Genomic DNA, 15,152 nt, shown 5'->3' on the forward strand with positions numbered 1-15,152 from the left:
GATGGTTCTGCCCCTTCTAGTCTAGCCTTGCAGTGCTAACTACATCAGGTTGTTTGGAAGCATCTGGGAGGTGGGTGGGGCCGAAGACCATACAGAAGGCTCGCCCTCGGGCCCACCCGCTACCTTTCAGGTGCAGGAAAGGGGGACGGCAGGCTGTGATCGGCACCCAAGCGATCCTCTTCTAAATCAGATGTGAAGCTCCTTGGTGGCGGGGTGGGTGGGTGCAGAGACTATAATCTTATTCACCACTGCACCCCCAGTGTGCAGATTAGATCCTGGAACAAAACTGGCACTCCATAAATAGTTGATGAGCGGCTCGTCTGGCGGTCCAGTGGTTAAGACTTCACCTTCCAGTGCGCATTTGATCCCTGCTCAGGGACCTAAGATCCCACATGCCTTCGGGCCAAAAAGCCAAAACGTAACACAGAAGCAATATTGAAACAAATTCAGTAAAAACTTAAAAAAAAAAAAGGTCCACATAAGAAACCTTTAAAAAATATTTGATAAGAGGAAATACTGAGAGCTGCTATGACATGGATGAACTTTGAAAGCCTAAGGCTAAGTAAAAGAAACCAGCCACAAAGGCCCACGTATCGCGTGCTTCCGTCTGAGTGTCCTGAACAGGCAAATTTACTGAGACAGAGTGTAGTTGCTGCGGGCGAGAGAGGATGGGCGGGGGATTCGGGAGCAGTCGTGGAGAGCAGCAGGGTTTCTTTTGGGGGTAATTAAGATGCTCTAAAATGGATTGTGGTGATGTGAATATATGGTTGACCCTTGAACAACCTGGGTTTCAACTGCGCAGGCTCACTTACATGCGGATTTTTTTCAATAGTGAATACACAAGGTGCAGCTGGTTGAATCCATGGAAGCTGAACCCGCGTATACGGAACCATGTGTCTAGAAGTTCTGTGTGTATGCAGAGCGGACTAAGAGTTCTCCTTGGATTTCCAACTGCACAGGGGGGTCAGTGTCTCTTGCCCCTTCCTTGCTTACTAGTCAGCTCCACTCTGTATGCATACTTGATCAGCTGATTTAGGGGAGCTGGGCATTTAAAAGAAATCATTACTTAGACTTTACTGGAGCAGTTTTAGGTTCACAGTGAACTTGAGGGGATTTCTCAAATGCCTTCTGCCCCCACACAGGCACAGACTGCCCCCATCATCAAAGCCCCCCACCCCACCGGCACATTTGCTACAGTCATTGAACCTACACCGACGCATTGAAGTTTAGATTTGCGCTTCACTCTTGGTGTTGCACATTCTATGGGTTTGAACACATGTGTCTATCATGTATGCTGGGTCCTGTGTGCCATCTGACTCCTTTCAACCCATGGACTGTAGCCCTCCAGGCTCCTCTGTCCATGGGGATTCTCCAGCCAAGAATTACTGGAGTGGGTTGCCATGCCCTCCTCCAGGGAATCTTCCCATCCTAGGGATCGAACCCAGGTCTCCCACATTGCAGGTGGATTCTTTCCCATCTGAGCCACAAGGGAAGCCCAAGAATACTGGAGTGGGTAGCCTATCCCTTCTCCAGGGGATCTTCCTGACCCAGGAATTAAACTGGGGTCTCTTTCATTGCAGGCGGATTCTTTGCCAGCTGAGCTACCAGGGAAGCCTGTCTATCGTGTATAAGACAGAATATTTTTCTAAAACTCCTGTTTGGGCATTTTTCAAAAAGATTTTTGCTACACTTCCATTTGCTGCCTTAGCTCAGATTTTCAGCTAAATAAGTAAAAGTTAACTGAGGCATAGCCAAGCTACCTCATGTGCTTAAAAAATGTGAATAACAGTGAAACCAAACATAGAAATTAGGGGGTTCCAACTATTCCTGCCAGGTCTTCCTGGTTCTGGACTAATATTGAAAACCGTCTTTTAGCATAAATAATACAATATATCTCCCCCTCAGTCGGAATTTATCACCTTCACGCTTTCCAGCCTTGAACTTCACCCCCCTTCATCACAAGTCACTGCCAAAGCTTGCGCCATATTTTCTCAGAATGTCCTCTAGGGATGTTTATCTGTGTGTGTGCCGTGTGAGTGTGCAAGCCGGTGTGAGTGTTTGCCTCTTCATCTCACCACCCCCCCAACTTGATCTGCAGACCCTAAGGCTCCCCACAGAAACCACCAAAGATCATTTGGCTTCCTCCTGGAGATGCAGAAAGTGAATATTATGTTTTGGGGCAAATCCCAAATAGACCCCTCTCCAAATGCCAGTTTCTTCCCTATCGGTTTTACTCTCTCCTAATGTGTGTTTGTCTGCGTATGTCGCAGTTATCTCTCAGAAGCCCGAGCCAGAGGGGGCTGAGTTTACTTTGGGAGCCCGGGAGACATACCTGGCGGCCTTCTGAGTGAGTTCCAGTGGGAAATCCGGGCACAGTAATTGCAGCAAGCAGTGATATTCCCTCATGGTCAGCAAATCTGCAGCGAAATGGAGAGGAAGGAGTCAGACCTCAGAGTGGGAAGTCACTGCAGTCTTTTTGGTCATTTCAGGGGTTTCAGACATACCCTAGTAGAACTGCTCTTGTTTAAACAAATTTTTATTGGAGGATTATTGCTTTATAATATTATGCTGGTTCCTGCCACACATCAACATGGATCAAGGTGAGTCACTATTAAGGTTGCGTTAACCCAAGGATGATATTTTACGATCAATATTTCTACAAAGTTTTTCCAGGATGGGAGGCACCCAGCTACAACAGTTTGGCCAAAGGAGCTTCACTGGTTTGCGAGATGGTTGGGTAAGAAGGGAGAATTAGAGGGGCAACTTTATTAGCCTTCTCAGTTTGATTTTCCTGGTGTCTGAAAATCCACAAAAATGAGTTATTTCAAAGCTGGCTCCATCTGCTGAAATTCTCTGGCATGGTAGTCTTCACCACAACATGCCCAAAGACCATGCACAGAATATCTGGAAGCGGTGCTGAGGCAGAGGCAGCCTTGCAATGTATGGGGGAGAAGAGCTAGCAGGGCGACCCACAGCCCTTCTTGCCGTGCCATCCAGTACTGGGCAGGCTGGCTTCTTTTGGATGCCCACACACAAATCTGGCCATCTTACTGTAGGAAGCCAAGACCCAAGGTCTACAATCAAGGCGACCAAATGACTTCCGACATGCAGAAGCAGTGCTCTGGGGGAGATGAGCCAGGATGAGGCTCCGTGGCTCAGCAGAAAACCCAGAGAGGTAAACGGAGGGCTTTGTAGAGTGTCAGGGGAGAGGAAATGCACTGAGGCTTAAAAGCTGTTTGGGGTGATTTGAGAGACTAGCACTGAAGCATACACATTGCTATGCTAAGTCGCTTCAGTCGTGTCCGACTCTGTGCGACCCCATAGACAGCAGCCCACCAGGCTCCCCCGTCCCTGGGATTCTCCAGGCAAGAACACCGGAGTGGGTTGCCATTTCCTTCTCCAATGCATGAAAGTGAAAAGTCAAAGTGAAGTCGCTCAGTCGTGTCCGACCCTCAGCGACCCCATGGACTGCAGCCTACCAGGGTCCTCTGTCCATGGCATTTATACATTACCATATGCAAAACAGATAACCAGTGTGACTTTGATGTATGAAGCAGGGCACCCGAAGCCGGGGCTCTGGGACAACCTGGACAGACAGGGTGGGGAGGGAGGTGGAAGAGGGGGCTCAGACGGAGGGACACATGTACACAGATGGCCAATTTATGTTGATGTATGGCAGAAACCATCACAATATGGTAAAGCAATTATCTTCCAATTAAAATTAAAAAAGAAAAGAAAAAAAAAAAACTTGTTTTGTTATTGCTTGTCCCAAAGCTGAGGGATTTTAGATCAGTCAGGCAGCTTCAACCCACAAGTATTCCATATACCAAAGCATTTCAAATACGGAAAGACATGCTGACGGTAAAGCAGGATGGAGCAACCCAGAAGCCCTCCTAACTGGGAGCCTGGGTGAGAGAAGGGAGCCCAGAGGGCAAGGCCACGCTGGGGGAATGAAGATGGTGATCACAGGCACTCGGCTTCTCTGGACCTAAGTTAGCTCAAGCCACAGGAATCCAGATCTCCTGTCCCTGTGAGTTCGGTTGATGCTTTTCCAAGATAAAAACCCCAAATCCCCAGGGACAGGCCTGGGTTTCCTATTCCTTTTTCATCAAGGCTCAATTCAAGGTGAAGGCACAGCGTCATACTAACCGCACTGCCAGTCAGGGACAGCGAGGGGACAGCAAGGGGACAGCGTCAGCGCCAGGGTGGGTCAGAGGACCAAGACGGCTTGTGGCCTTCATCTCGGCCACAACGGGGCGGGAGGGGGGCGGCGCTTCCCTCTCCTCGCTCGCCTGACCTCGGGCACCAGCCTAGTCGGAGACTTTGTTCTTCAGGGGAAAGGGTAACAGCTACTTGTGGGCGCGCGGACTTGGGGTGAGGACAGGAAAAACGAAACGAGGAAAAGCCACCGAATCGAATGCGCTCCTGCTTTCCTCTCACTCCAAAGCTCCCTGTGCAGAGAGGAGTGAGTTCTGTCTTTGAATCATTAAAGCTCTTCTAGGCTAAGATTTAGAGGAGGAAATGGCAACCCACTCCAGTATCCTTGCCTGGAGAATCCCATGGACAGAGGAGCCTGGTGGGCTACAGTCTATGGGGTCGCAGGAGTCGGACATGACTGAGCAACTGAACTGAATTGAACTGAGGCTAAGATTTGGTGGATGGATCTGATACCATTCTTAGGGAGGGCCAAAGTATTCCCCAGTTATTCATATTTATCCCCCAAATTATCTGCAAGATACTCTTGGGAAGATAAACATCATGAAGGAAAATGAGAAGCTGAGAGAGAGTTGTGACACCTGCCCCCCACCCCCCGCTTATTTAATCAAGAAACACCACGCTGGGACTCCATCTTAGCCTCTAGCCCCCTGGTTTTCCTGCCCTCAGCATTTTTTAGGTCCTTGATGACATTCTAACTCACATGTTTCAAATACTTGCTTCCTAAGGACAGAAGAGTAACTTACGAAAATAATTTTGTTCTTCTCCAAAGCATCGACAGTTCTGGGAAATACTAAATACATCAGAAAAACAGAATACCTCCTGTTTACCACTTCTGGAACTTGACATTCCCAAATGTAAAGTGGGGAAGACAGTCAGATAAAGAGATGAGTGAAAGTGCAGGCAGACACACAACTCTGGCTGCCTTAACTGTGGGAGACAGCCGTTCTATTTCTTTAAGACAGCAGTTCTATTAAAGCAGACTCAGGATAATACCAAGGCCAGATGCTTTCAAAGGAGACGCATCTGTCATTTGGAAACACTCCTGGGTTGCACAGTGGGTATCTGGGAGAAGGGTGAGCAGTTAAGTCTTGTTCCGGAATCAGAGCATTGATTGATGAGCAAAGGAGAGCTGTTCTTCCCCTGTCCCTCTGGCTCGGGGTCAAACCTTGGCTCTTTGGTTCCCCAGGTAGGCAACCTTGGGCAAATTGCTCAGTCCCTCTAAATCTGTTTCTCATCTGTGAAACGAGAATGACGACACCTACCTTTCAGGGCTCGAGTCAAGACTAAAAGAGACGATGTCTAGAAAGTACCCCTAGAGGGCACAGGAACGCCAGGCGACAGCAGCTGATTGGCTCTGTTTTTAGTGCTCATTCATTTGCTTATTTCATTTCTGGCCGTGCTGGGTCTTAGTGGTGGCCCTCGGGATCTTCAGTCATGCCATGCCGGATCTTTAGCTGGGCCATGTGGAATCTAGTTCCCTGACCAGGCACTGAACCCAGGCCCCCTGCATCAGGAGCATGGAGTCTTAGCCACTGGACCACCAGGGAAATTGCTTGGTTTTGGTTTTAAATCCTGGGGGCAAAGGCAGGAGATGAGAGGAGGAAGGAGTTTCTTGCTGAGTTTAAAGCTTAAACCCCCAGGAGTGTTCTGCCTTGGAAATTCTGTCAGCTTGTTTGAGTCAAACCTGTTCTTGAATATTCTTCTGCAGTCTGCATTTTATGCCTCCTCCGTTCCCAGGAAGATCCCCTGGAGAAGGAAATGGCAACTCACTCCAGTATTCTTGCCTGGGAAATCCCATGGACAGGAGAGCCTGAGGGGCTACCGCCCATGGTGTTGCAAAAGAATTGGACATGACTTAGCAACTAAACAACAAGAACAACAATATATGGAGGAGGGCATGGCAACCCACTCCAGTATTCTGGCCTGGAGAATCCCATGGACAGAGGAGCCTGGCGGGCTATACAGTCCATAGGGTTGCACAGAGTTGGACACGACCGAAGAGACTTAGCACGCACGCCATTCCCAACAAGCTGGCGGCCTCCCCAGCTCAGAGGCTCCAATTCAGCCACTGGTTAATCCTAAATGCTCCTGCCTTTGGGTCCTTTGGCTCTAAAGAGCTCTCCAAGATCTCGAAGACCAGCCTTGCAGGCAGCCCCTTTGTGCTTCAGGAATAATAGTGAGTCAGACAATCACTGAGCTCTGTGCTCAGGCTCTGAAGTAGCCTGCTTAACTTCACGACAACCTCATGAGATAGACTCCAGTAGTCTCAGCCCTACTGCACAGATAAGGACATGAAGGCTTAGAGAGATGAAGTTATCTAGGAAGTGAGGAGACAAGGGTCCAGAGCGTGGGGGACAGGAGGAGCATGTTTGGCTTCCCAGAGCCTTGGCTTCCTAGGCTGGGAGGGGAAAGGAAGTGAAGTGAAAGTCGCTCAGTCGTGTCCGACTCTTTGCGACCCCATGGACTATACAGGCCATGGAATTCTCCAGGCCAGAATACTGGAGTGGGTAGCCTTTTGGGCCCAAGGGCTGGATGGGCTTAATGATGATAATAATACCTAGGGTGAACATTTACTGGGCACTTAATCTGGACCAGACACAGTGCTTCCAAGGGTGTTAGGTGTGTTGTCTCATCTAATCTTCACTGCGGTTATCCCCATTTCACAGATACAAAAACTCAGATCATGCTTAACTGGTGGAACTGGAACCCAAGCTCTGGCAGTCTGGCTCCAAAGTTTACCCAACTAACATTTTCTGCACCTTGATCTTATCAACGGTAATGGGTGAAGGCTTAAAAGCTTGTTCTCCACTCCAAACAAACTGTAGGGACTAAATAGCTCCAGGTGAACAGGATCAAGGAGACAATTCAAGTGAATCGGGATTTTTTTGCATGTAAGAAATTGAGTCTGAAAGGTTCTAATTACTGTCAACAGGAAAGACTGAAGCTCCAGCATCGCGGCCTGTGCTGGGCTGGGGGCCACGGGGAGGCAGGAATGAGTGCACCTGAGAGGCGGCTACACCACGAATCCCACCCACTGCCGGCGCTCCACCCCGGCAGGTGCAGGAAGGCAAGCAGCGTGCACCTCCAGATGCCTGCTCTAAAGGAACCCCCCAGGTCCTGAAAAGTTCAAAGGCAAAGACATGAGACGAGTTTGGTATAAGATCAAAATCAACATTCCCCGCAAACTGGTGCTGCTCTTTTTGTGGGTGGCCAGAGCTGTTCATCTTTCTTATTCTAAACCTCCTAAGAGCCCCATTGACTGTGTGCCCGGCTCGGGGACCAAAGGTCTCAACCCCGCTCCATCCTATCATCTCAGGAGGCTGCTCGGTACTGCGTCGTGGCTCCCGGCATGGACTCTGGAGTTCGACTGCCTGGGTCCAGATCCAAGCCTTGCCACTGATTTCAAAGTACTGACCTTTAAGCGTTCTATGCCTCAGTTTCAACATCTATAAAGTGGGGATAAGGATAACCAACATCATACAGTTGTTGTGAGTTAAACTACTGAGAACAAGGGTCCCATCATAAGTGCTCTGTTAGTATTTGATATTATTATTTCAGAAATAAAGAAACAAGGTTTCTTTATGAGATTCAGATGTTTGCTGGTTTAGCATTCAAGGTCCAGTGAGTCGTACTCTAGCAGGTAGGATCTGACGGGTTTGTGGGGGACTTGACTTCTGATGATAGGATTATTTATGCCAGGTGACTTGCAGACTTTATATCTAAGGTAAAATACAGATAGAGGAAAACAACAGAATGGGGAAGACTAGAGATCTGTTCAAGAAAATTGGAGGTATTAAGGGAATATTTCATGCAAGGAATGGCACAACAAAGGACAGGAACAGCAAGGACCTAACAGAAGCAGAAGTGATTAAGAAGAGGTGGCAAGAATACACAGAGAAACCATATAAGAAAGGTGTTCATGACGCAGATAATCACGATAGCACAGTCACTCACCTAGAGCCAGACATCCTGGAGTGTGACATCAAGTGGGCCTTAGGAAGCATTACTATGAACAAAGCTAACGGAGGTAACTGAATTCCAGCTGAGCTATTTCAAATCCTAAAAGATGATGCTGTTAAAGTGCTGCACTCAATATGTCAGCAAATTTGGATAACTCAGTGGACACCAGACTGGAAAAGGTCAGTTTCCATTCCAATCTCAAAGAAGAGCAAAGAAAGTTCAAACTACTGCACAACTGAGCTCATTTTACATGCTGATATAGTTACGCGCAAAATCCTTCAAGCTAGGCTTTAGCAGTATATGAATCAAGAACTTCCAGAAGTAAAAGCTGGGTTTACAAGAGGCAGAGGAACCAGAGATCAAATTGCCAACATTTGTTGGATCATGGAGAAAGCAAGGGAGTTCCAGAAAAACATCTACTTCTGCTTCATTGACTACCCTAAAGCCTTTGACTGTGTTCAGTTCAGTTCAGTCGCTCAAGTTGTGTCTGACTCTTTGCGACCCTATGAACTGCAGCACACCAGGCTTTCCTGTCCATCACCAAGGCCCAGAGCTTGCTCAAACTCATGTCTATCAAGTTGGTGATGCCATCCAACCATCTCATTTTTTTGGGTGTGTGGATTTGACTGTGGGGATCACAACAAACTGTGGAAAATTCTGAAAGAGATGGGAATATCAGACCACCTTACTTGTCTCCTGAGAAACCTGTATGCAGGTCAAGAAGCAACAGTTAGAACCGGACATGGAACAACAGACTGGTTCCAAACTGGGCAAGGAATACGTCAAGGCTGCACAGTGTCACCCTGCTTATTTAACTTATATGCAGAGTGCATCATGAGAAATGCTGGTCTGGCTGAATCACAAGCTGCAATCAAGACTGCCGGGAGAAATATCAATAACCTTCGACACGCAGATGATACCACTCTAATGGCAGACAGTGAAGAGAAACTAAAGAGCCTCTTGGTGAGGAGAGTGAAAAAGCTAGCTTGAAACTCAACACTCAAAAATGGCATCCGGTCCCATCACGTTATGGCAAATAGAAGGGGAAAAAGTGGAAGCAGTGACAAATTTTATTTTCTTGGGCTCCAAAATCACTGTGGATGGTGACTGCAGCCGTGAAATTAAAAGACGCTTGTTTCTTGGAAGGAAAGTTATGAAAACCTATACAGTATATTAAAAAGCAGAGACATTACTATGTCGACAAAGGTCTGTATAGTCAAAGCTATAGTTTTTCCAGTAGTCATGCATGGATGTGAGAGTCGGTCCATAAAGAAGGCTGAACATTGAAGAATTGATGCTTTTGAATTGTGATGTGGGAGACTCTTGAGAGTCCCTGGACTGCAAGCAGATCAAACCAGTCAATCCTAAGGGAAATCAGTCCTGAATATTCATTGGAAGGACTGATGCTGAAGCTGAAGCTCCAATACTTTGGCCACCTGATGCAAAGAGCTGACTCACTGGAAAAGACTGTGATGCTGGGAGAGACTGAGGGCAGGGGGAGGAGAGGGCGGCAGAGGACGAGATGGTTAGAGAGCATCACTGACTCAATGGACATGAAACTGAGCAAACTTTGGGAGTCGGTGGAAGGCAGAGGAGCCTGGCATGCTGCAGTCCATGGGGTCAGAGAGTCAGACACAACTTAGCCACGGAACAACAACAACAACAAAAATACAGATACCTTGCGGGTGGGCAGGGCAGCTGTGTTACTGCAGAGCCCAGACTTCGTAATCAGATGACCTGGCTTCAAAACCTGGTCCCGCTAGTTACCGCCGGCGTGACTTGGGCAAGTTAGACAACTTCTGTTTCCTTTTCCTGTTTTTGGCTGCAGCTTGTGGGATCTTAGACCCTCTACCAGGATAGAATCTGTGGCCTCAGCAGTAAAAGCTTGGAGTCCCTGCCACTGGCCTACTGGGGAATTCCCTGGACAACTTTTCTGAACCTTGGTTTCCTCTTAGTAATGTGACTAACAACAGTACCTGTCTAATGGGATTGTTATAAAAATAAAAGGAGGTAATTTGTATATGAGGTGTTTCTAAAAAATTATCAAAATGTTCAGTAAATGGGAGAATTGTTTAATAATTATTAACTGAAGTCCTGAAATTAAGGCATCTTTGGACCTAACTAAAGTCCTCAGCACAATGTCAGATTCTAGTACTAAACACCCGCTGAAAGAACAAATGAATAAAACACGCACCGCACAGTGACCCAGGTTAAATTCAGAGGGACGAGTTTCTGGTCGCCGCGTGAACACAGAGACGAGGGGTTTCCAGACACAGGACGCATGACTGTAAATCCAGGGTAGTGCGAGGAGGTGCCGGGTGCTGGAAATGGAAAGCGTGCTGGTTGGTTGGGTAACCCGGCTCTCAGTGAACTGAATGAACTACAGCAGGTGTAACTACTCTCCATGGCCTCGCTGACAGCTGGCACTTTCTTAGCAAGCGCTCAGTCCAATCAACCTGAATACTTATTTTCACTGGAACAGATAAGCAGTTTTACCATGAAAATCAGAGGAAGCCTAGGGTTCGCTTCTTAGGCATTCAGTTTACCACTGTTAAAACTCTGGGGCTTCCCAGGTGGCGCTAGTGGTAAAGAACCTGCCGGCCAGTGCAGGAAACCACAGAGGCTCGGGTTTGACTCTGGGTCAGGAAGATCCCCTGGAGGAGAGCGTGGCCACCCACTCCAGCATTCTTGCCCGCGGAATCCCAGGGACAGAGGGGCCTGGAGGGCTCCACAGGGTCTCAAAGAGTCGGACACGACTGAAGTGCTTTGGCATGCGTGCACTGTTACAACTCTGGAAAGAACACTGAAGTTTTCAACACACCCAACCCCTGACTCAAAATATTCTTTTCTCGGCTGTCCCACTCTAATCCTAGAGAGTGATGGATGAGGTTATGATGGCTGAGAAAACTCATCTCGTCAGAAATTAGTCATGCTCAATATGTTCAAGGGCTAACGCGTTCTCACTTCCTCCTTTCTTGGAAAAGAAGGATTGAAGACCTTCTCTTGTCTTTTCTCCATCTGGTCTTGCCTTCCTGGTGTGGAAACTCTGGGCTCTGAAGCTCTGTGGGGGCAGCTGAGTCATCTCTACATCTTCCTCACAGACCACCATGTGGGTCCACACATTTGGTCTGAAGAACTGCGGCGGTGTGTGGTTGAAGATTCAGATGCCTCTTTGCTCTCCCTGGGAAATGGTGCCCTTTGCAGGGTCAGAGTGGTGTCAAGAAAGCAAGGATGAAGGAACAAGGGCCATATCTTTGTCCTTTACTCAGAGAAGCCTTCCCCCAAGCCTGACTGAATCGAGGGTTGTTTTTATTTTTATTTATTTATTTTTACCTCCGAAAGTCTGGAGGAGGAACTGGGGTTTAGTCTGAGTTCATTTGCATGAGTGCCTTCAGGCTGAGGGCTGGGACCTGAGCCGGAGATAATGAAATGCTCCCAAGCCACGGGGAATCCCAGAGGACTGAACAGCCTCTAGTTGGTTGGCTGCATGATCTCAGTAGGAACTACCACAGAGTCCAGAGAACACCGCAGCCCATGAGTGGACTCTCCAATTTTCAGTTGCCATTGTGTTTATGTTCTTTCATGCAGGGGTTGTGAAGTCTCCTTCCAAATGACACTTGCCCCCCAGCCAGGCTGCTCTGCCAAGAGATGCTCGGAAGGACATGGATAATTCAGGGCATGACCATACAACCCCTTCCTTTCCCCAGGGCACTGAGGCTTTGGTACCAGTCCGCAGCTGAGTAAATATCTCAGCGCTACTCTGCAAGGAGGGGAAGGGAGAGAGGGGGGAGTAGGGGGAGGCAGTGAGACATCTGACAGCTTCACCCCTCACGTAGCTCATGTAGCACTGGGTACCACGAGACACAGGAAAACTGCAAACATCCACGGGGGATGTTCTTGTCCAGCAAAACCTCAGAAGAAGGGCAGGCTGTGTTCTTAAATTTTATCTTCTTTGATAGCACGGTTGTTTTATATTGTAAATGGAGGGAAATGATAGTTTACTGAAAGGGAAATGATTTTACAAAAGGAATGAGAAGCAGCAATGGCTCCCAGTGACACCTGTGGGGCATTATTAATGCAATTCTTTGCCAACTCATTAGTCTCCAGGCTCTGCGAAGTGTGTTCAAACAGGGGCAGAGAGCCAGACTCTTTTGTTTTCATATTTGATTATAACAAAGCCCAACACCAAGTGACTATTACTTCTTGACCAGTACATACATTCTAGGCAAAGTATTAAATCAGGTACAGTAACAATTTTGCCCCGAATTTTAGAATGAACAAAAGAAATTCCCCAGGGGGACGTCCCAGGGGGTCCGGTGGTTAAGAATTCACCTGCCAATGCAGGGGACATGGCTTTGATCCCTGATCGAGGAAGATCCCACACGGGACAACTAAGCCCGTGAGCCACAAGTCCTGAGTCCGTGGGCCCTGGAGCCCTGGCTCTGCAACGACAGAAGCCACCACGCTGAGAAGCCCGCGCACGGCAACCAGAGTAGCTCCCGGCTCACCGCGACTAGAAAAACCCCGAGCGCAGCAGTGAAGACGCAGCACTTCCACCAATAACGACAAAATCCCCAAAAACTCTTTATATTATACAAAGATTTAAAGAGACGTGAGCATTTCTAATCAGGGTCTGAAAGCTCTTCCCCAGGGATTGTGTTGGGCACATCCCAGCAGTCTGATCAGGTGAGGGGCTGCGGGACTGAACCGGAGGGCTGGGCTGGCATGGAAGAACCCTCCAGACTGGGCCAGACCCTCAGGGTGCCACCCTCTCTTCTGGACGTCATGATGCAGCTGCTGAGAGGTGGAGGACCGGGGCAAGGCCTGGGGCTGGCAGGGGCGGGGGGCACTGCCTTAGCTCTGATGACCCTGTGAAACCCAACAGGCTGCCTGTGCCCAGGCTGGGGAGACAGGTGGCATTGTGGAAGGAGGCACCAGCTAGGAGAAAAGAAGAGTCTCTCTTCAGGAGCAACAGGGCTGGCTCTTCGAGCACAGGCATGGTTTCCAGACGGTTTACTGAGGACACGGAGGCAGCTTTCCCAAAGAGCCCAGTAGCCCTTCAAGGAAGCTATCTCAAGCCTAGCATTGCGCTACTGTTCACAAAAGGGAGTGCCTTTGGAGGCAGAGGTTTCAGAGCCGAGGTGTAATTTTCATCCAGGAAGAAGCAGGGACCGCTGCAAACTCCTATGAGCCAAGTCTGTTTTTAATACAACAGAAACGGTCAAACGGGCGCAAGAGCTGGAGGATGAAGTAAGGGTGAGAGGAAAATCCTGCCCTCTCGATGGTGGCGTATCTGGAACACCTCACTCAATTTTTGAAAAGCAGGCAGTATTTTAAATTTCCTGCTGAGTGTGTGTTAGTCGCTCAGTCATGTCCGACCCTTTACGACCCCTTGGCCTGCCAGGATCCTCTTGTCCATGGCATCCGCCAGGCAAGAATACTGGAGTGAGCTGCCATTCCCTGCTCCAGGGGCACTTCCCCACCCAGCCTGAATCTCCTGCACTGCAGGCACCTTCTTTACCATCTGAGCCACCTAGGGTTGTATTGGCCGAAATGAGGATTTTCAAGCCTTTTTTTTTTTAAGTCTGTTTTCCCACAAAGATACCTCCTGATATACAGAAAAAAAAACTTGGTCTGAGTTCTGCAAAGAACTAATTCTGTGATTCTGGCCACAGGTTTTCTGGACCTCCATTTCCTCACCTATAAAATAAGAACGTTGTGGTATGTGAGGGCTGAACAAAATTTTTAAACAGATACCCTTTTTAAAGGGGCTTCCCTGGTGACTCAGTGGTAAAGGATTCACCTGCCAATGCAGGGGACGTGGGTTGGATCCTTGGGTCGGGAAGATCCCCTGGAGAAGCAAATGGCAACCCGCTCCAGTCTTCTTGGCCGGGAAACCCCATGGACAGAGGAGCCTGGCGGGCTGCAGTCCATGGGGTCGCAAAAGAGTCACACATGACTTTGTGTCCAAACAATACAACAGTGCACTTTAAAAAAAGAAAAGGAAACCTTGGGAGCTCCCTGGCCGTCCTCGGATTCTGCCCTCTCACCGCCAAGGGTGTGAGTTCAATCCGCAGTCCGGGAACTATGATCGCACCAGCCAGAAGGTGCAGCCCCTGCTCTCCTCCCACCAAAAGGAAGTCCTATAAGGAAACTTAACGTATAACAGAGATAACAACAAGCCTTTTCTGACCTAACTTTGTCCTCAACAGCCTTTACTAGAGGTGTGGGGGTGAGGAGGCTGGGGAAGAAGGCCTGAGGAACTACTTTGAAACTGTGGGCTCTACCCACGCACGCCAGCTCCTGAGCCGGTACGCGGTGACTAGAGGAAAGCCTTCACTAGCAAGGAGAGGACCCACGTGCCGCAGTGAACGTCCTGCACGCCGCAACTGAGACCTGCCACAACCAAAGAAACAAATACCTACGCAAGCAAAATAACACGCCGGGCTCTGTGCAGGACGGCTTATAAATCGCTGGCCCTGACCCCGAGTGGGTGTCATACAGCGTATGGCTAAGGGTGCGGGCTCCTGACTCAGCCGACCAGGATCTAAATCCTGGTGCTGAAGCTAAGTAGCCATGTAGCAGTGAGCATGCCCACTAGAAACAGCCATAAATCATCATCATATGACTATGAATAAAGATGATTCTAATACTGATCATGAAGAGCTCTTGAGAGGATTCGAACAGGCGATCAAAAAAAAAAAAGAGAGGGGTAGTAAACTTCATGTCCTAGTACATGGCACCGGGCAGGCGTTCAGCAGAGTGCCTACTCCTGTGTCTGAGGCACGCAGGCGGGATGGCACCTGCAGAACAAAGGCTCAGTTCATGGAAGCTCTCCAGCTCCAGCCAGTGGGTGGCTAGAACCATCTTATACCTTATCGCATAATTATTTTCTCTCGCTGCCTTTGTTCTTATTGAAGAGTGAATAACAGACTTCCTGCCCCAAGGCAGGTGCACACCACCTTCCTGGATAG

The 15,152-nt window shown here is 48.6% G+C and overlaps 1 protein-coding gene across 3 annotated transcripts in view; it reads right to left on the reverse strand.

Annotated features, from left to right (window-relative positions):
* Positions 1–15,152, reverse strand: part of C15H11orf49 (chromosome 15 C11orf49 homolog) — a 211,255-nt gene that overhangs the window by 23,340 nt on the left and 172,763 nt on the right. For all 3 annotated transcript variants that reach the window (XM_005690160.3, XM_005690159.3, XM_013969851.2), the window contains exon 4: positions 2,333–2,417. In XM_005690160.3, the coding sequence (XP_005690217.1) occupies positions 2,333–2,417 (85 nt within the window). The remainder of the gene's footprint in view (positions 1–2,332; positions 2,418–15,152) is intronic.

Source organism: Capra hircus, chromosome 15 (genome assembly GCF_001704415.2).
Source record: "Capra hircus breed San Clemente chromosome 15, ASM170441v1, whole genome shotgun sequence".
NCBI lineage: Eukaryota > Metazoa > Chordata > Mammalia > Artiodactyla > Bovidae > Capra > Capra hircus.